Genomic DNA, 16334 nt, shown 5'->3' with positions numbered 1-16334 from the left:
ATATGATAGAGACGTTTAAATACCTACGTAATGTAAATGCACATGAGTCGAGTCTCTTTCATTTGAAAGGAAACTCTGCAATGAGAGGGCATAGGATGAAGTTAAGAGGTGATAGGCTCTGGAGTAATCTAAGGAAATACTTTTTTACAGAAAGGGTTGAAGATGCATGGAACAGTCTACCAGAAGAGGTGGTGGAGACAGAGACTGAATTCAAAAGGGTCTGGGATAGGCACGAGGGATCTTTTGGAGAGAGAGAGAGAGAGAGAGATAATGGTTACTGCGTATGGACAGACTGGATGGGCCGTTTGGCCTTTATCTGCCGTCATGTTTCTATGTTTCTATAAGACCTCTGCTGCCACTGGAAGGGAAGGCCGCTCAGTGGGAGATACCTGCTTCTTGGTAGGAGCACGGGAGAATTGTCAGGTCTGTACATTATCCAGTTAGCGCTTGCTGATCAGATAATGCTTCCTTGCCCATTCCCTACCCATGACGTGCCCCCTGCACAAAATAATGCATGGTTTAGCACAGTAGTTCACAACCCTGTCCTGGGGGACTCCTAGCCAGTTGGATTTTCAAGATATCCCTAATGAATATGCACAAGAGAGATTTGCATATAATACAAGTGACAGGTATGCAAATCTCTCTCATGCATATTCATTAGAGATACCTTGAAAACCCAACTGGCTGGAGGTCCCCCAGGACAGGGTTGGGAACCACTGGTTTAGTACATAGGAACAGGCAAAATACTGTAAAACGCTTTAAAGCATTTTGTGGTAAGACTCTTCTTGCACACTAAGCACACATTAGGAATTAATGATGTTTAATAAAAAGGCTCCTATGTTACTTTTCTATAAAACAGAATAGACCATTAGTGGTCTATTTTACTTTATAGAATAGGTGGCAAATAGATGTATTGTTATAGAATTGCCCTTGCAGAAGACAGCTTGTAAAGGTTACCTTTGGCTTGCAAGCAATTCTCAAAGGGAAATTTACAATTAGGGATTGGGACAATTAAACAATTACAAAATTAAAACCTTTGCTTATTGTCTCCTCCTGTGTTTAAGTAAAATTGAAGATTTTTTTTTTTTTTTTTTTTTTTTTAGTATTTATATACTACTTATTGTTTAAGTGGTTTACATTCAGGTACTCAAACATTTTTCCCTATCTGTCCTGGTGGGCTCACAATGTACCTGGGGCAATGGGGAGGGTCACAAGGAGCAGCACAGGGTTTGAACCCACAACCTCAGTGTGCTGAGGCTGTAGCTCTAACCACTGTTTGGTGTTATTCCTGTTATGTTTTGGAGAAATCTAAAAGCAAATAGATTATGAGCCCTCCAGGGACAGAAAATGATCTACTGTGCCTGATTGTAAATCACTTTGATAGTTTTCAGACTTGCAGGCAGGATATGAGAAATTGAAATAAATAAATAAAATAAAAATATTTTCATGGTAAAAGAAATTGTGCTTCCATTTGGACAAGAATCAAATGCAATTTCTAGTCAGTGCAACAATATTTCAGGCTGCAGCCTGGGACAACCTTTTTATACTTGCTTTCCAAAATTCATTGGAAACAATGGAAAGAATGAATGAGAAATATGAGTTTTAGGGGGAAGTTATCAAGCTGTGTTAGGGCTTCAGGTCACATTATTTGGCCATTTACAGTATACATACATACCCTATTGCAGCCTAACTTAATTTCTTGTGGCAATATTTAAGCCACTGTGGGTTACATAATAACGAAATGCAAACCATGCAGAAGCATGATTTGCATCTTATTACTCTGCAAATACTTCAATACAATCTTGCAGTGTTATACAGTAAGTTGTGTTAGTGGCAAATAAATCCCAGTAAGAACATAAGAATTTGCCTCCGCTGGGTCAGACCAGAGGTCCATCGCGCCCAGTGGTCCGCTCCCATGGCGGCCCATCAGGTCCATGACCTGTAAAATGATCTTTTGTCTAGAACCTGTTCTTCCCTAATCCTTTACATCCTTCAAACCCCTTTTCTTTTTTATCTATACCCTTTCTTTCTCCTTTATCTGTAACCTTTCAATCCCCTTATCCTTCAGGAATTTATCTAGTCCCTCTTTGAAACCCCATAATGTAGTCTGACCTATTACACCCTCCAGCTTTATTCTGGTATTATTTCACCATTCAGGAAGATCAAGCTGCAAAGTTGTGACCCGATGCTTTTGGGCTGGCAAAGCAGGGCCCCCCTGGTTTCTACCCTCTCAGCTCAAATGCCATCTCTCAGTAAAGGCCCCAGCCCCCTCCCAAGGTAGCTCCTCACCCCATCAACATTAGTGGTCTGGGGGAGTTCTTTAGGCATGAGTTTTTAAATAAATATAAGGAAATATAATCTCTAGGGGTATGGTATGTTATTGTGCCAGACTAGGCAGGAGCAACAGGGCATCACCAATGTTGCAAAGGTAGACCTTTGAGGAGGAGAGGACTACTTTTTATCATTTTATTATAATCTAACCTTTATTGTTTTTTTCCTTTAAATGTAATGGAGTTCGTTTTTGCATTATTTTACATCCCCAATTTATATTCATTGTAAACTGCGTGGAGGGGCATAATCGAAAGGAACGTCTAAGTCCGTTTTCATCTAAGTAGCAAATCGTCCAAAGTAAAAAAATCAGCATAGGACACATTTTTGAAAAATACGTCCAAATTTTTTTTTCGTTTCGAAAATCGTCTAAGTATACGTCCTGCCGATCTGATCATCCAAGCCGCTAAATCGTCCATCTTTATACCACATTTTCATCCAACTTTTCATCCAAGTCAAAACCGCCTAGAACAAGCCCTGTTGGACGTGGGAGGGGTCTGCAAAGTGATGGACTGAACACCCAGACATGGCACCTAAATAGTGGGGTACCTTACAGGGCACTGCTGTGGACTTCACAAAAAGGGTGCCATGTCTTCTCCTCACTACAGCTCCCTTATAGGTCAAACCACCTCCAGAATCCCCTAGATTCACTTATCTACCACCCCAATAGCCCTTATGGCTGCAGGAGCCACTTATATGCCAGTACAAAAGGGTTTTGGGGATGTATAGGGGAGTGCACATGTTTCAATATCAATGCAGTGATTACAGGAGCTTATGGGCATGGGTCCTCCTCTCCATGGGCCCCTAACCCATCCCCAAGACAACTTAAACCACCTCTGTGCAGATCGACTAGGCTTTCCTATGTCAGGCTGCCAGGTGATGATGGTCTGGAGGCTGAATTTTAAAGGTGTGATTACGATTTTTATGGGGTGGGGGGGGGTCGGTGATCACTGGGTAGTGTGTGGGGGTCTGTAGTTTGTGTCTGCAGTGTTTATTTGGTGACTTTAGATGGGTTTTTGTGACTTAGACCATGTTTTAAACGGTCCAAGTCACAACGTCCAAGTTCCGTCTATATTGTGCTGTATAACTTTTGGTTATACATGCAGTACGACTAAGTCTAAGCCTGCCCATGTCCCGCCCATATCCCACCCTCGACACTCCTCCTGAAATGCCCCATTTAGCTATGGTCATTCAGCGGCACTGTGAAGGCCTAGGTCATTTTAAATACGTCCAAAACCTGGTTTTATTATCGGCACTTGGACATTTTTTGACTGATGATCGTCCAAGTGCTGACTTAGGCCGGTTTTTGGACATTTTTCGATTATGAGCCCCTTAGATTTTAACTTTGGTTTTATATTTGTGTTGAATTAAATAAATTGAACTTGAACTTGGAAGTGAGAAATAGAGGTGAGGGGAAGGGGGGTTTAAACCTAGTGGGGGTGGATTTGCCTTGAGCTGTGGATAGCCAGAAGCTGGGGGTGAGGGGTGAGGTGGAGTGGGGAAACCTCCAGCTCTGCCAGCCTGGGAACATCATGCTTGGCTTTGTGGTCTGATGCTCCTGGGCTGCTGGAACAATGCAGCATGTGAAGTGGCTCGCAAGCAGTGTTATATCTTTAAAATAGGATTCAGCCACCTTTGGAACTGATACTGCAGGTTGGTGAATCCCATTGGAAATCAAGATATAGTAAAAGGCAATCCTATACCTCACCCTGAAAACTTCTTCCATTTTTAGAGAAATTGTAAACAGAAAAATTTGGCAAGTGATGTGATGGAATAGACCTGTCTGATAAGTTCTGCATTTTGTTTGTCTTTACAGCATTTTTTTTTTGACCTTTAAAATATTCAACGACAACCAAAAAATAAAGACAAAAATCATTTTCTATTATGACTGTGTGCAACTGCTATGGATCTTAGACAGAAGCTACAGACACATTAATACTCTGGGTTTTTTATTTTATTTCTCAGTTCCTAAGGCTAAAAAACCTCCTCCCTCTAATTTCAGATTTTTTTTTTCATCAAAAAAACAAAAAGGCAAAATAAATATTGTATATGACTGAAATAAAAGTTCTTTAGTGATCCTAGTAACAAGACACTAGAGTATCAGCTTTGACAACATCTGTTCCATAATTTGGATACGGCAGCACCTGTGCTGTGGGCAGTAGAGCCCTGAGAGTTTAGAAAAAAAAAAAAAAAACCTGTTCTGGATCCAAGGTTCAAATAACAGGGACCTATCCTGTTTCTGATTTTTTTTTCCGATATAACTACTAAAGCCAGACAGCCTGCTTATATGACCACCATTGTCATATTGTCTCTACTATTTGCAGGTGTTGCTATGAGGACAGAGGTCAGAAATGACTGATGTGAAGCCTGTGGCCACAGATTTTGCATCCTCAGGAAGAACTGGTCGCCGAAATGCCTTACCAGATATAATGGTTCCCCCAACTGGAGCTGAGACTTCAGAGCTGCCACCCAGACTAGCGGAACTTTCACTGTCTAAAGGTAAATCCAGTCTCAACTCTCAACCTATACAGTCAAAGGGATCACTTCAGTGAGGGTTGCCAAAATATCTGGACTAAATTCAAATCTATCTGAACTGGAAATTTTGTAATCAGAGTTGAATCTGTTCAAGTGGGAGGACAATGAAGATGATTATTCTAGGGGGAATAGGGACACAGGGTACTGATGATATGATTATGCCAGGGGGGTGGCGGTGAGATGGTTTATATATCTGTCCATATAACTGTGGGGGATGCAGTGTACTTGTTTGTTCAAAATCCGCCTAAGTGATATTTGCAGTGGCGTACCTAGGGTATGTGGCACCCGGGGCCCATCATTTTTTGACACCCCCCCCCATGTAAAAAAATAGTTTTTGTAATAACCATGAAACAGAATAAATGGTCATAATAGAAACAGACAGTGAAAATTTTCTTTTATTGAACCTCATATATGTAACCATTAATCCAAACATAAAATAAATTATGTCTGAATTGTCATGACATCAGAACTACATATGGAGTAGTTGCAGGTGATGCTTGGGACAGTTCTGATTGTGTTAGTTCGGTTTTATGTGTTTTTTGAACAGAAGGGTTTTTATTTCTTTTTTGAAGGTTTTGTAGTTTGTGGTCGAAGTCAAAAGGTTGTAGAATTGGGGGTCGAGTGTTAGGAGGTTGTCGAACAGTTTTTTTTCTTTTGACAATTTTGGTTGGAGGGTGTGTGAATGGTGCGTGAGTTCTCCTATGTCTGGTTGAGGTGGATTGAATTATTTAGCTGAAGAAATTAGTTACCCCCCCCCCCATTCCACACACATTAATTCTCTTCCATTTTTGTTCCCATTATAAAAAACACTGATAAGTTCCCAGAAAAAAAATACATTAAAATAAGAAGTAAAAACAAAGGCACCTACAGATGAGAACATAACATAAGAATAGCCTAACTGGGTCAGACCAATGGTCCATCATGCCCAGTAGCCCATTCTCATGGTAGCCAATCCAGGTCACTAATACCTGGTCAAAACCCAAAGAGTAGCAATATTCCATGCTACCAATCCAGGGCAAGCAGACACTTCCCCTATGTCTTAACAGACTATGGACTTTTCCTCCAGGAATTTGTCCAAATCTTTCTTAAAATCAGCTGCGCTATCTGCTTTTACCATAACTTCTGGCCACTTCATTTTTAAGCTGAGATCTTTCCTTCCAAACAGAGACCTTGCTAGATGTCAAATACAGTACAAGGTAAATTCACACGGACTTAGCTGTGCAGGAAATGTGAATCTCCTCATACACCCACCATATAGTGCAAAAATGTGCAAAGGTCTGTTTTTTTCTTTCGATCACTACATAGCCTAATGCCACACAAGCAGCGCTGTTACAAACATATTCTGAAGGTCAATGCTAAGGTTAACAAAGTTTCCTTCCTTGGACCACAAGGAGATATTGACAAACCATTGGAAGAGATCCCAAAACAACTACCCAGGCACAACACTCAAAGACCCACTCAGTGTGTGAACCAGTTGAGTGGAGTGGACTAACTGGGGGGTGGAAATGGGCCCAGAGTTTGCTCAGCAGAATTTCCCAGACCACCTCTTCCTCTCAACACATTGACACGCTGCCACCACCACCACCAATAGGAACACCTCACCGGGTAGGCCAGCAATGCTTATAAACTTTATAAAACACATTATTATATTTTCTTATAAAGCTCATATTTTAACTGAACTCTCTGACATCCTCAGCCTTGCCATTCACAAAAATAGAAGGAAGAAAAGTTCCCGTTTCCTGCTGTCTCATGTTCCCGGCCTATACAATATTTTTCTTCTGCAGACCCTTCAAAAGTCTGACCAAATCCTCGTTTCACTTACATTATAAAGTACTGAGGATGCCATCTCTCCCCAATCCCAGGTCCTAAAGTCTAAGACAGTAGCGCAAACAGTAGCCCGATTCAAAAAAAAAAAAATTTTCGATTCGATTCAGCCTTTTGAAGTGGTTTTTCGATTCGACTTTCCTGCCCAATTGGGTGTTTTTTGTTTTTTTTTCAAACATCCTGGTGGGTTTATTTTATAGCTTTTTCACCCCCCCTTTGGCTTCTTCTAAACACACTGGCGCTGTGGTGTAAATAAAATAAAGAAACAAAAATGACTTTTCCTCTCTCTGTTAAATCCTAGCTCACGTTTGTGGTCTAACACCAGCTCTGGCAGGATACACATTTCAAATCTGACATATTGTAATCACAAAACAGAAAATAAAACTAATTTTTCTACCTTTTGTTGTCTGGTTATTTTTCAAATCTTGTTGGTCCAAGGCTCTGGTTGTCTTCTGATAACTTGCATGCCAGGGTCTCCTTCTTCCTTCTTTCTGCATGCTAACCATCCATCTGCCATCTCTGTCCTCCCCGTTTCCCTTCCCTCCCCAGGAAGTCTGGCATCTTTCCTTTTTTTCGTCTCCCTCCACAGATCCATCTTTTCTTAACTACCCTTTCATCCAGCATCTCTCCCTCCTTCCCCACCACCCCAGGGTCCACCATCTCTCCCTTTCTTTTCCCAACTACCCTCCTACCCAGTATCTCTATCCCCCCTCCACACCATCCCTAGTGTCCAACTTCTCTCCCTTTCTGTTCCTTCCCTCCCTAAAAACCATGGTCCATCATCTCTCTCCCTCTTCTCTATTTTCAGACCCATTATTTCTTCCGGCATATGCGCGTCTCTTTGAACCCCCCTTCCCTCCGTGTACTTCTACACCAGGGCCCCTCTCCCTGAAGGCCTGTCCTCCCCCTTAAAGGTTTGCATTCCACCCCTGAAGGCCTGTACCCCCCCTTGAAGGCCTGCACCCCCCCCGAAAGCCTGTCCCCCCCTTGAAGGCCTGTCCCCCCTTGAAGGCCTGCCTGCCTGATCCCCTTGAAGGCCTATCCCCCCCCTTGAAGGCCTGTCACCCCCTTGAAGGCCTGCCTGTCTGTCCCCCTTGAAGGCCTGTCCCTCCCCTTGAAGGCCTGTCCTTCCCTTGAAGGCCTGCCTGCCTGTCCCCCCTTGAAGGCATGTCTGCCTGCCCCCCTCCCTTGAAGGCCTGCCTGCCTGTGCTGCTTCGTAGCTGCTTCCTCCGCCGCGGTCCCGCCCCTCCTTTGACGTCAGAGGAGGGGCGGGATCGCGGCGGAGGAAGCAGTGCCGAAGCAGCATAGGGATCGCTGGCATCGCGATTCCGCTACAGGCTGCTTCTCCACTGCAAATGGTGTGGGAGGGGGGGCGGGGGAAAATCCGGACGTCGGGGGGGGGGGGAGAACTGGACGCCAAGGCCGGGAGCACCCCCTCAGGGCTTGCACCCGGGGCGGACCTCCCCCCTCCGCCCCCCCCCCCCTTAGTTCGCCACTGGATATTTGTGCTCTGTCATCAAAATACTATAAGAATACCTAACCAGACAGGCCATTTCTGCAGTTTCAGAGCAAGTCAGAACATGAGCTCTTTAGGGTTACATTTTTGGATAATGAAAATCCAAAATGCCAAGGCCCCATTAGTTAAGATAATCATATCCCCTGCCAATTAGCACATTTACATGAATATATTTGCAAGGAATAGCATCATATATTATTTGTCATAGCAGAGATGGCTGTACCAAGACAGCAGACTTTTTCCCAGCATTGATGTTTGCTGAGCATAACCAGAGATTGTAATTTTCTGGTTTTCTAATTATGGGGCTCTTCTACTAAAGAGCATTACGTTTTGGGCACAGCCTGCTATAATGCTGGATTTAAACATATGGCAAGTCCAAAAGTAAGGCTACAGCAAAATGGGGCCTTTCTAGTATTTATTTATTTATTTATTTTTATTGCAGATTGTAAATGGTAAATGGAGATGTATTTAGAACCTCTTATTTAGGAAGCAGTACCGTATTTTCACGCATATAACGCGCGCGTTATACGCGTTTTTACCTACCGCGCATACCCATCGCGCGTTATACGCGTGAGCATGGTATACAAAATTTTTTTTACATAGTTCCCACCCCGCCCGACGCCCGATTCACTCCCCCCAGCAGGACCGCTCGCACCCCCACCACGAACGACCGCTCGCACGCGCTCCCACCCGCACCCGCATCCACGATCGGAGCAAGAGGGAGCCCAAGCCCTCTTGCCCGGCTGACTCCCCAACTCCCCGACAATATCGGGCCAGGAGGGAGCCCAAACCCTCCTGGCCACGGCGACCCCCTACCCCCACCCCGCACTTCATTACGGGCAGGAGGGATCCCAGGCCCTCCTGCCCTCGACGCAAACCCCCCTCCCTCCAACGACCGCCCCCCCCCAAGAACCTCCGACCGCCCCCCCAGCCGACCCGCGACCCCCCCTGGCCGACCCCCACGACACCCCCATCCCCCTTCCCCGTACCTTTGGTAGTTGGCCAGACAGACGGCAGCCAAACCCACCTGTCTGGCAGGCAGCCAACGACGGAATGAGGCCGGATTGGCCCATTCGTCCCAAAGCTCCGCCTACTGGTGGGGCCTAAGGCGCGTGGGCCAATCAGAATAGGCCCTGGAGCCTTAGGTCCCACCTGGGGGCGCGGCCTGAGGCACATAGGTACGGGGAAGGCGGGTGGGGGTGTCGTGGGGGTGAACGGAGAGTCGGGACAGCGCACGGAGAGGCGGGGCAGTGCACGGAAAGTCAGGGAGGGTGAACGGATAGTCGGGACAGCCCACGGAGAGTCGGGGAGGGCGAAAGGAGAGTCGGGGTGGCCAGAGGAGAGTCGGGGCGGGCGAAAGGACAGTCGGGCAGCATGCGCGGTATACCAGTGAGCGCGGTATACAAAAGTTTTTGTACATAAAATCGTGGTTTCTGCGTGCTATACCCGTGTGCGCGTTTTACACGGGTGCGCGTGAAAATACGGTAATTGGTCCCGTATTATTACTACTACTTATTTCTATATTGCTACTTGACATAGGCAGCGCTGTACAGTACATCAAAACATAGAAGAGACAGTCCCTGCTGAAAAGAGCTTACAATCTAATCAATCTCAATCTCTGCATTAGCCATTATATGGTAAGGGTAACGCATTAGCTGATTAACCCTTCCACTTCTACTCTTCACCTATGCCAGTGGTCTCAAGCTCAAACCCTTTGCAGGGCCACATTTTGGATTTGTAGATACTTGGAGGGCCTCATAAAAAATAGTTAATTTCTTATTAAAGAAATGAAATTTTGCATGAGGTAAAACTCTTTATAATTTATAAATCTTTCCTTTTGGCTAAGTCTTAATAATAATATTGTCATTTATAGCTAAAGAGACATATGATCAAGAAACTGTTTTGTTTTACTTTTGTGATTATGATAAACATACCGAGGGCCTCAAAATAATACCTGACGAGCCACGAGTTCGAGACCACTGACCTATGCCATGCTCCTTAAATAGAATTTTTTTTTTTTTTTTAATTCAGTAAAGTGTGATCTAACACATGGAAACAGGCAAACCACCATGAAAACTCTTAATGCGGTTGTACAGTAGCCTTTTCCTACTCGTTAACCATGTACTAAGGGCTCCTTTTACAAAGGTGCGCTAAGCGTTTTAGCGCGTGTTTAGCGCACGCTAAATCAACGCGTGCGCTAACTGCTAAAACAGCCATAGGACAACATGTGCGCGTTAGCGTTTAGCTCGTGTTTAGCACGCGCTAATATTTATTGCGCGCTTAAAAGCATAGCGCACCCTAGTACAAGAGGGGTAAGTGTTTAATGCCCTTTAGTAAAAGGTTTTCTATAAAAGCTTGGGGGGGAGGGGTTGGGAGGAAGTGCCTGACTAGTATTCTTATTGTGTGTGTGTATGGGGGGGGATTCCTTCTCACCTTACTCCTTGACTAGAGCTCTGAGGGGTTTTTAGGTGCTTTGGTGGGGACACCATCTCATGCCTGACAGATTGTCTTGAGGCACCCTGTGTCACAGTACATATGAAATTCATTATTAGAGTGTTAGCTAGCGCTACTCAGTACAAATTAAATTCAGATTTAACAAAAACAAACTTTCATTCCAAGGCTTTCAGCTTGTGTCTGATTTCTCCCTACCTGACAATGTAATTCTTTTTCAATAGCACCATCTAGACCAGTGGTTTCCAACCCTGTCCTGGAGGACCCCCAGGCCAATCGGGTTTTCAGGCTAGCCCTAATGAATATGCATGAGATCAATTTGCATATAGTGGAAGTGACAGGCATGCAAATCTGCTCCATGCATATTTATTAGGGCTATCCTGAAAACCCGATTGGCCTGGTGGTCCTCCAGGTCAGGGTTGGGAACCACTAATCTAGACCACAAAAATTAACCAGATTCAACCTGAAAAATTAAATATTGAATGCATCAAACCGTGTATATAAATCCATTAATTCTCCTCCAAGGAAGTTAATATGAATAAATGAGGCAAAGATGAAATACTGAGTTTATCATGTACAAAAATTCAATTCTTTCAGTGTCCACAATAAAATACAGGTAAATAACAACAATATCACATTTTCCCTTCATGCCTATATAAATCATTACCTAAAGAGAGCAGCGTGTACCATCTGAAGCAGACGTGTTACTCAGCTTTGCTTAGTCAATTTGACAGCTCAGCAGAGGATTGAGTTTCAGTGGGCCATAAGGCATTATTCTTTGTGAAAATATAATTCCAGTAAACAGCGGTATTTCTGTTTAAACATGCAGGTGCCCTCTAAAATTACCCAAGGTGCATAGAGGGAATAGGGAAGGGGACTTGATATACTGCCTTTCTGTGGTTGCAATCAGAGTGGTTTATATATTATACCTGAGCCAATGGAGAGTTAGGTGATTTGCCTGTACTTCCAAGGAGGTTCAGTGAGATGTGAACCCAGTTCCCCATGATCTCAGTACACTGCACTAATCAGTAGCCTACTCCTCAACTCCATATAGAGCAGGGATCTCAAAGTCCCTCCTTGAGGGCCGCAATCCAGTCGGGTTTTCAGGATTTCCCCAATGAATATGCATTGAAAGCAGTGCATGCACATAGATCTCATGCATATTCATTGGGGAAATCCTGAAAGCCCGACAGGATTGCGGCCCTCAAGGAAGGACTTTGAGATCCCTGATATAGAAACATAGAAATATGTCTAGGGTTAGCAGATTTTATGATTGCAAAATCTGGACACGTGGCCCTGCCCCTAGGAACGCCCAGTTCTACCCAGCCCCGTGCTGTTCTACCCAAGTCATGCCCCATTCCACCCCAGTCCCGCCTCCAAACCTCTTCTCCGAGCATATGCAGGTGTGAAGTGATGATATCACATGCATGCGTGTGCCATCACCGCGTTGCATCCACGCATGCGCAGATGCCCTCCAGATGCGGCCCCGAGCTCAAAACTTTTCAAAACCCAGACATAGTGCCGGGTTTTGCAAAGCCTTCCGGTCACCTGGCTAGTCCTCTAAAAAAGAGGACATGTCCGGGTAAATCCGGACTTCTGATAACCCTGTACATGACGGCAGATAAAGGCCAAATGGCCCATCCAGTCTGCCCATCCTCGGCATCCACGGCCCACTGGCTTCAAGCATTTTTGTATTTTGGGGAATTAATGAGAATATTTGAACAGCTCAAAATAATAGAGCAATAAAAGGGGTAAGGGGAGAGGGCATGGGAAGGAGTAATGTGGTGTTTCTGGACTTAAAATATTAGGATAGAGCTCTGGGATGGTAGATGTATAAAGAATAATTTGATTGATCATAAGTAGAGGGGAGGCAGAGTTTGTAGGAATGCTGTGTGGATGAAAACAAGAGAATTGACCCAATGATCTCCACAGACAAATCTAAGAAGAAATAAAAAAACAATGTGGAGAAATGATGTTCCTGAGATGGACTTTATTAATATCAAAATTTAGCAAACCACATAAAAACCTCTAAGACATAGTCTGCTGAAAAGCTTTGGACCCTGGATCCCCCCCCCCCCTTTTTCAGCGGACTGTGTCCTAGAGGTTTTTATGTGGTTTGCCAAGTTTTAATATTATTTTAATATTAATACAGTCCATCTCAGGAACATCATTTCTCCACATTGTTTTTTGTTTCTTCTTGGAATGCTGTATGGGACATTTTTGAATGGGCACAAAGGTTTTTGTTTTTGCCTTCTGCATGGGTATAGTGGAAAGAATTTCCCACCCACCCTTCACTTGATGATGATGGGGGCGGATCAGTTCCCGGTCACAGCTGGGGTGGAAGAAGACCTGGCCCTAAATGGCATTATTATGAAAGTGATGGTTTAGTGAGACCTGATGTATGTTATTGAGTACTTGAGTGTATCGGTGCCACAAATGGGGGAGGGGGCATGATCATGCAAGACCATGGGTCAGGCATTTGTAATAATATGTGAAGATTTCTGGTTTCTCACAAGTGGCCAGTTCATCACTCACTAGCTGGAACAGGGTGGGATTTGAAATATTGTTTGGGGGACATAGTAACATAATAGATGACAGCAGATAAAGACCCGAATGGTCCATCCAGTCTGCCCAACCTGATTCAATTTAAATTTTTTTATTTTTTTTCTTAGCTATTTCTGAGCTACCCGGTACTGTGCTTGGGTTCCAACTGCCGAAATCTCCGTTAAAACCTACTCTAGCCCATCTACACCCTCCCAGCCACTGAAGCCCACCCTAGCCCTTCCCCCACCAAATAATTTTCCATTGTATTCTGCATTCACTTATTGAATCAAGCTGAGGCCAACATTAATTACAGTATCGCTGTGTTTTGCTCCTTATTATTTTATTCATTAGTATTTGGTATATGGGTTTGTGAGTATATGGGTTGCCTATGTTGCCCCCTTGTGGTGGCTTTTTATTTCCTGTTTAATGAAGGAAATGCTATGTTAGAAGTTACTCAAAGCCCCAAAAATAGTCTGATGATAGAAAAATGTAATCTACTGACTTATGCTGAAAATATTTTATATTTGTTTTAGATGCAGGAGCAGAAGGTGGAGAGAGAGCATCCTCGGAAACCCCCCTGGAAGATAAAGTGGAGCAGGCGACGAAGGAAAAAAGCTAGTGTCCCAGTGATTGGTGCCTTTATTTACGCCCAGGGACTGGCTTTGCAGTGTATTTCTTTCCATAAATCCTGAGACCCAACTAGTAACTGTAGTGCTACATACAGGACTATGCAAGACAGTCAAATCCAGATATGCTCTACCACACCACTAGACTTAAGAATGACTTTTTATGCTAGTCTGACAAAATGTAGGCTCTTCACTACTCACAGCCCAGAAGAGGCGTAAGGAATTGATAGAATTTTCTTTTGCTTTTAATTTCTACTGGCTACATTGCTAACAACCAAACATTCTTTTAGAAACAGTTGGAATACAAATTATGCGTTCACACTGTTATGTTTGTGTGTGCGTACGTGCGCGCAAATTACAGTTTAACTAGGGGATATTCCTGCATACTCATCATTTCTCTTTCTAGACCTGTCCTCTGTTCAGAGACTTCTTATGTCATTTGTATGTGTGTGTGTGTGTGTGTGTGTATCTAAATAAAAGTAGCTGTTTGTTAAATGATTTACATTTTATTTGCTATAAACAAAGAAATTAAACTGAAATCAGATTTTCTTGCGTGGTGGTCACTGTATTAATTATTTTTCAGTGAATGCATAGAATTAATCAGGAGTGATAATGGTGTTCATTTTTGAAGCATATGGGCATTTCTAAAGGCCAAAATGGACGTCCATGTACTTGAAAGGTTTAAATTCCAATTTTGCAAAGGCAGAATAAGGATGCCCAACACTGCAGAATGCCCAAATAACAAGAACAAATGTTCTGGACATGTTTTGGGTGGGACTAAAGAGGGCCTTAAATCAACAGCGGAAGAAACATCCATGTCTAAAAAGAAGGACATCCTTATTTAGGCCTGTTTCAAATACACATAGGCGTCGGAACAGTGTGTGTGTGTGTGTGTGTGGGAGGCACAGGGGCCATGGCCTCCCCAAAAATTGCCCATCCTGTGGGTGGTCCTGGTAGGGGGGACCCTACTTCTTGTGAGGCTGGGAGTGGCATCTTGCAACTGGCCAGCATGCCTACTGGTTGGAACTCTCTGCTGCGCACCTTCGCCGGCATCTACTTCTTTCCCCTCCTCCCTCCCGCCACGTGTCTACCTTTGACTTCTTCGAAAAGCACTATATTATATGCAACTTAGCAGCTAAAATGACTAGCGACACTTATCTTTAGTTGGTCGCTTGTGTATCAGGGACGCTCAGCCGGTACACAAAGAACCCGATGGGACCCGTTTCGCCGGTTAAAGCTTTGTCAAGGGTCAGGCTATTCAAGTGAGCACAGCTAGACCCGTACTTAACAGGTCAAAGATGGCGCCAGGGAAAGGCGGAGGGGATATGGACTGGGGGCTGGGAGAGGTGAGAGATGTCATACTTGGGAGCACACCAGGACCTCTGGCCATACTCTGTTGCTGCCTGTAGCTTTGTGAAAAAAGAAGTACAGCTGGAATGAAGGAGGAGGAGACCTACTTGGATGTTTTAGAGCCAGCCAGAACAATGGAACACACTCTTGGGAGGGGGCATAAACTTGGGACACAGAATGGAGGGAGGAAGAGAGGCACATTGGGTCACAGGAGGGAGAGGGGCATGTTGGGACAAAGGGAGGGGCACATTGAGACAAGGAAGGAAGGGAGCATGAACTTGGGACAAATGAGGGAGGGGGCATGAATTTGGGACACAGAATGGAGATAGTGGACGTGATAGGACACAGAAGCGAGAGGGCACAAACTTGGGACAAAGGCTGGAAAGGAGGGAGGGAGAACTAACTTGGGACACAGAAGGGAGAGAGGGGGCATGAACTTGGGACATAGGATGTAAGGATGGGGGAAAGAGATGCTGAGGTGTGGGAGGGAATAGAAAGGGAGAACTGTTAAGCATGGGTGTGAGTGAGACGGAAAGAGATGGTGTACATGGGGAAAGGAAGAAAGAGGAGAATTATTGGACGTGATCGGAGAGGAGTGAGGTAGAGATAAGAGGGAGAAATGTTAGATGTGGTGAAGAGGAAATAGTGGGACAGATGGAAATGGATGCAAGAGGGAGGAATGTTGGACATGGTGGTGGAAGGAACAGTGGAAGAGATGTGGCATGGAGCTGGAGAGGGGTGGTAGAAGCAGAAATGTTGGACTTGGGGCTGCTGGGCAGGGGCAAAAGATGCTGCACACAGTTTGGGGGATAAGAGAGGGAGAAATATTGAATGTGGCAGTAGAGGGGGTGGAAGAGAAGCACCCTGGATTCCTCCCTCCCTTTCCCCACTCCCTTTGCAGCAAGGGAGGGAATGAGACAGAGAGAGAGAGAGAGATGATGGACAATGAGAGAGAGGAAGACGTTTTCACACATTAAACTGTGCATTATCGAATTTTTCAGTTAAGCGGCATTAGAGTTACCAGATTGTACTCCCGAACAATTCAGACCCATAGCCCAGCCCCCAGGCCTGCCCAGCCCTACCCATTACGCCCATGTCGGGAGGGCATCTGCACATGTATGGATGGAACACGATGATATCACATGCATGCGTGTTCACAG

At 44.6% G+C, this 16334-nt stretch overlaps 1 protein-coding gene across 1 annotated transcript; it reads left to right on the top strand.

The window, feature by feature from the left end:
- Nucleotides 1-4652: 4652 nt before the first annotated feature.
- Nucleotides 4653-14376, top strand: PKIB (cAMP-dependent protein kinase inhibitor beta). Its single transcript, XM_033936023.1, has 2 exons — nucleotides 4653-4827; nucleotides 13732-14376. The coding sequence occupies exons 1-2, from the start codon at nucleotides 4680-4682 to the stop codon at nucleotides 13815-13817; spliced, it is 234 nt and encodes a 77-aa protein (XP_033791914.1). The 5' UTR covers nucleotides 4653-4679; the 3' UTR covers nucleotides 13818-14376.
- The last annotated feature ends 1958 nt before the right edge of the window (nucleotides 14377-16334 follow it).

This window comes from Geotrypetes seraphini, chromosome 3 (assembly GCF_902459505.1).
Source record: "Geotrypetes seraphini chromosome 3, aGeoSer1.1, whole genome shotgun sequence".
NCBI classification, from domain to species: Eukaryota; Metazoa; Chordata; class Amphibia; order Gymnophiona; family Dermophiidae; genus Geotrypetes; species Geotrypetes seraphini.
This window is presented reverse-complemented; position numbering and strand designations above follow the sequence as displayed.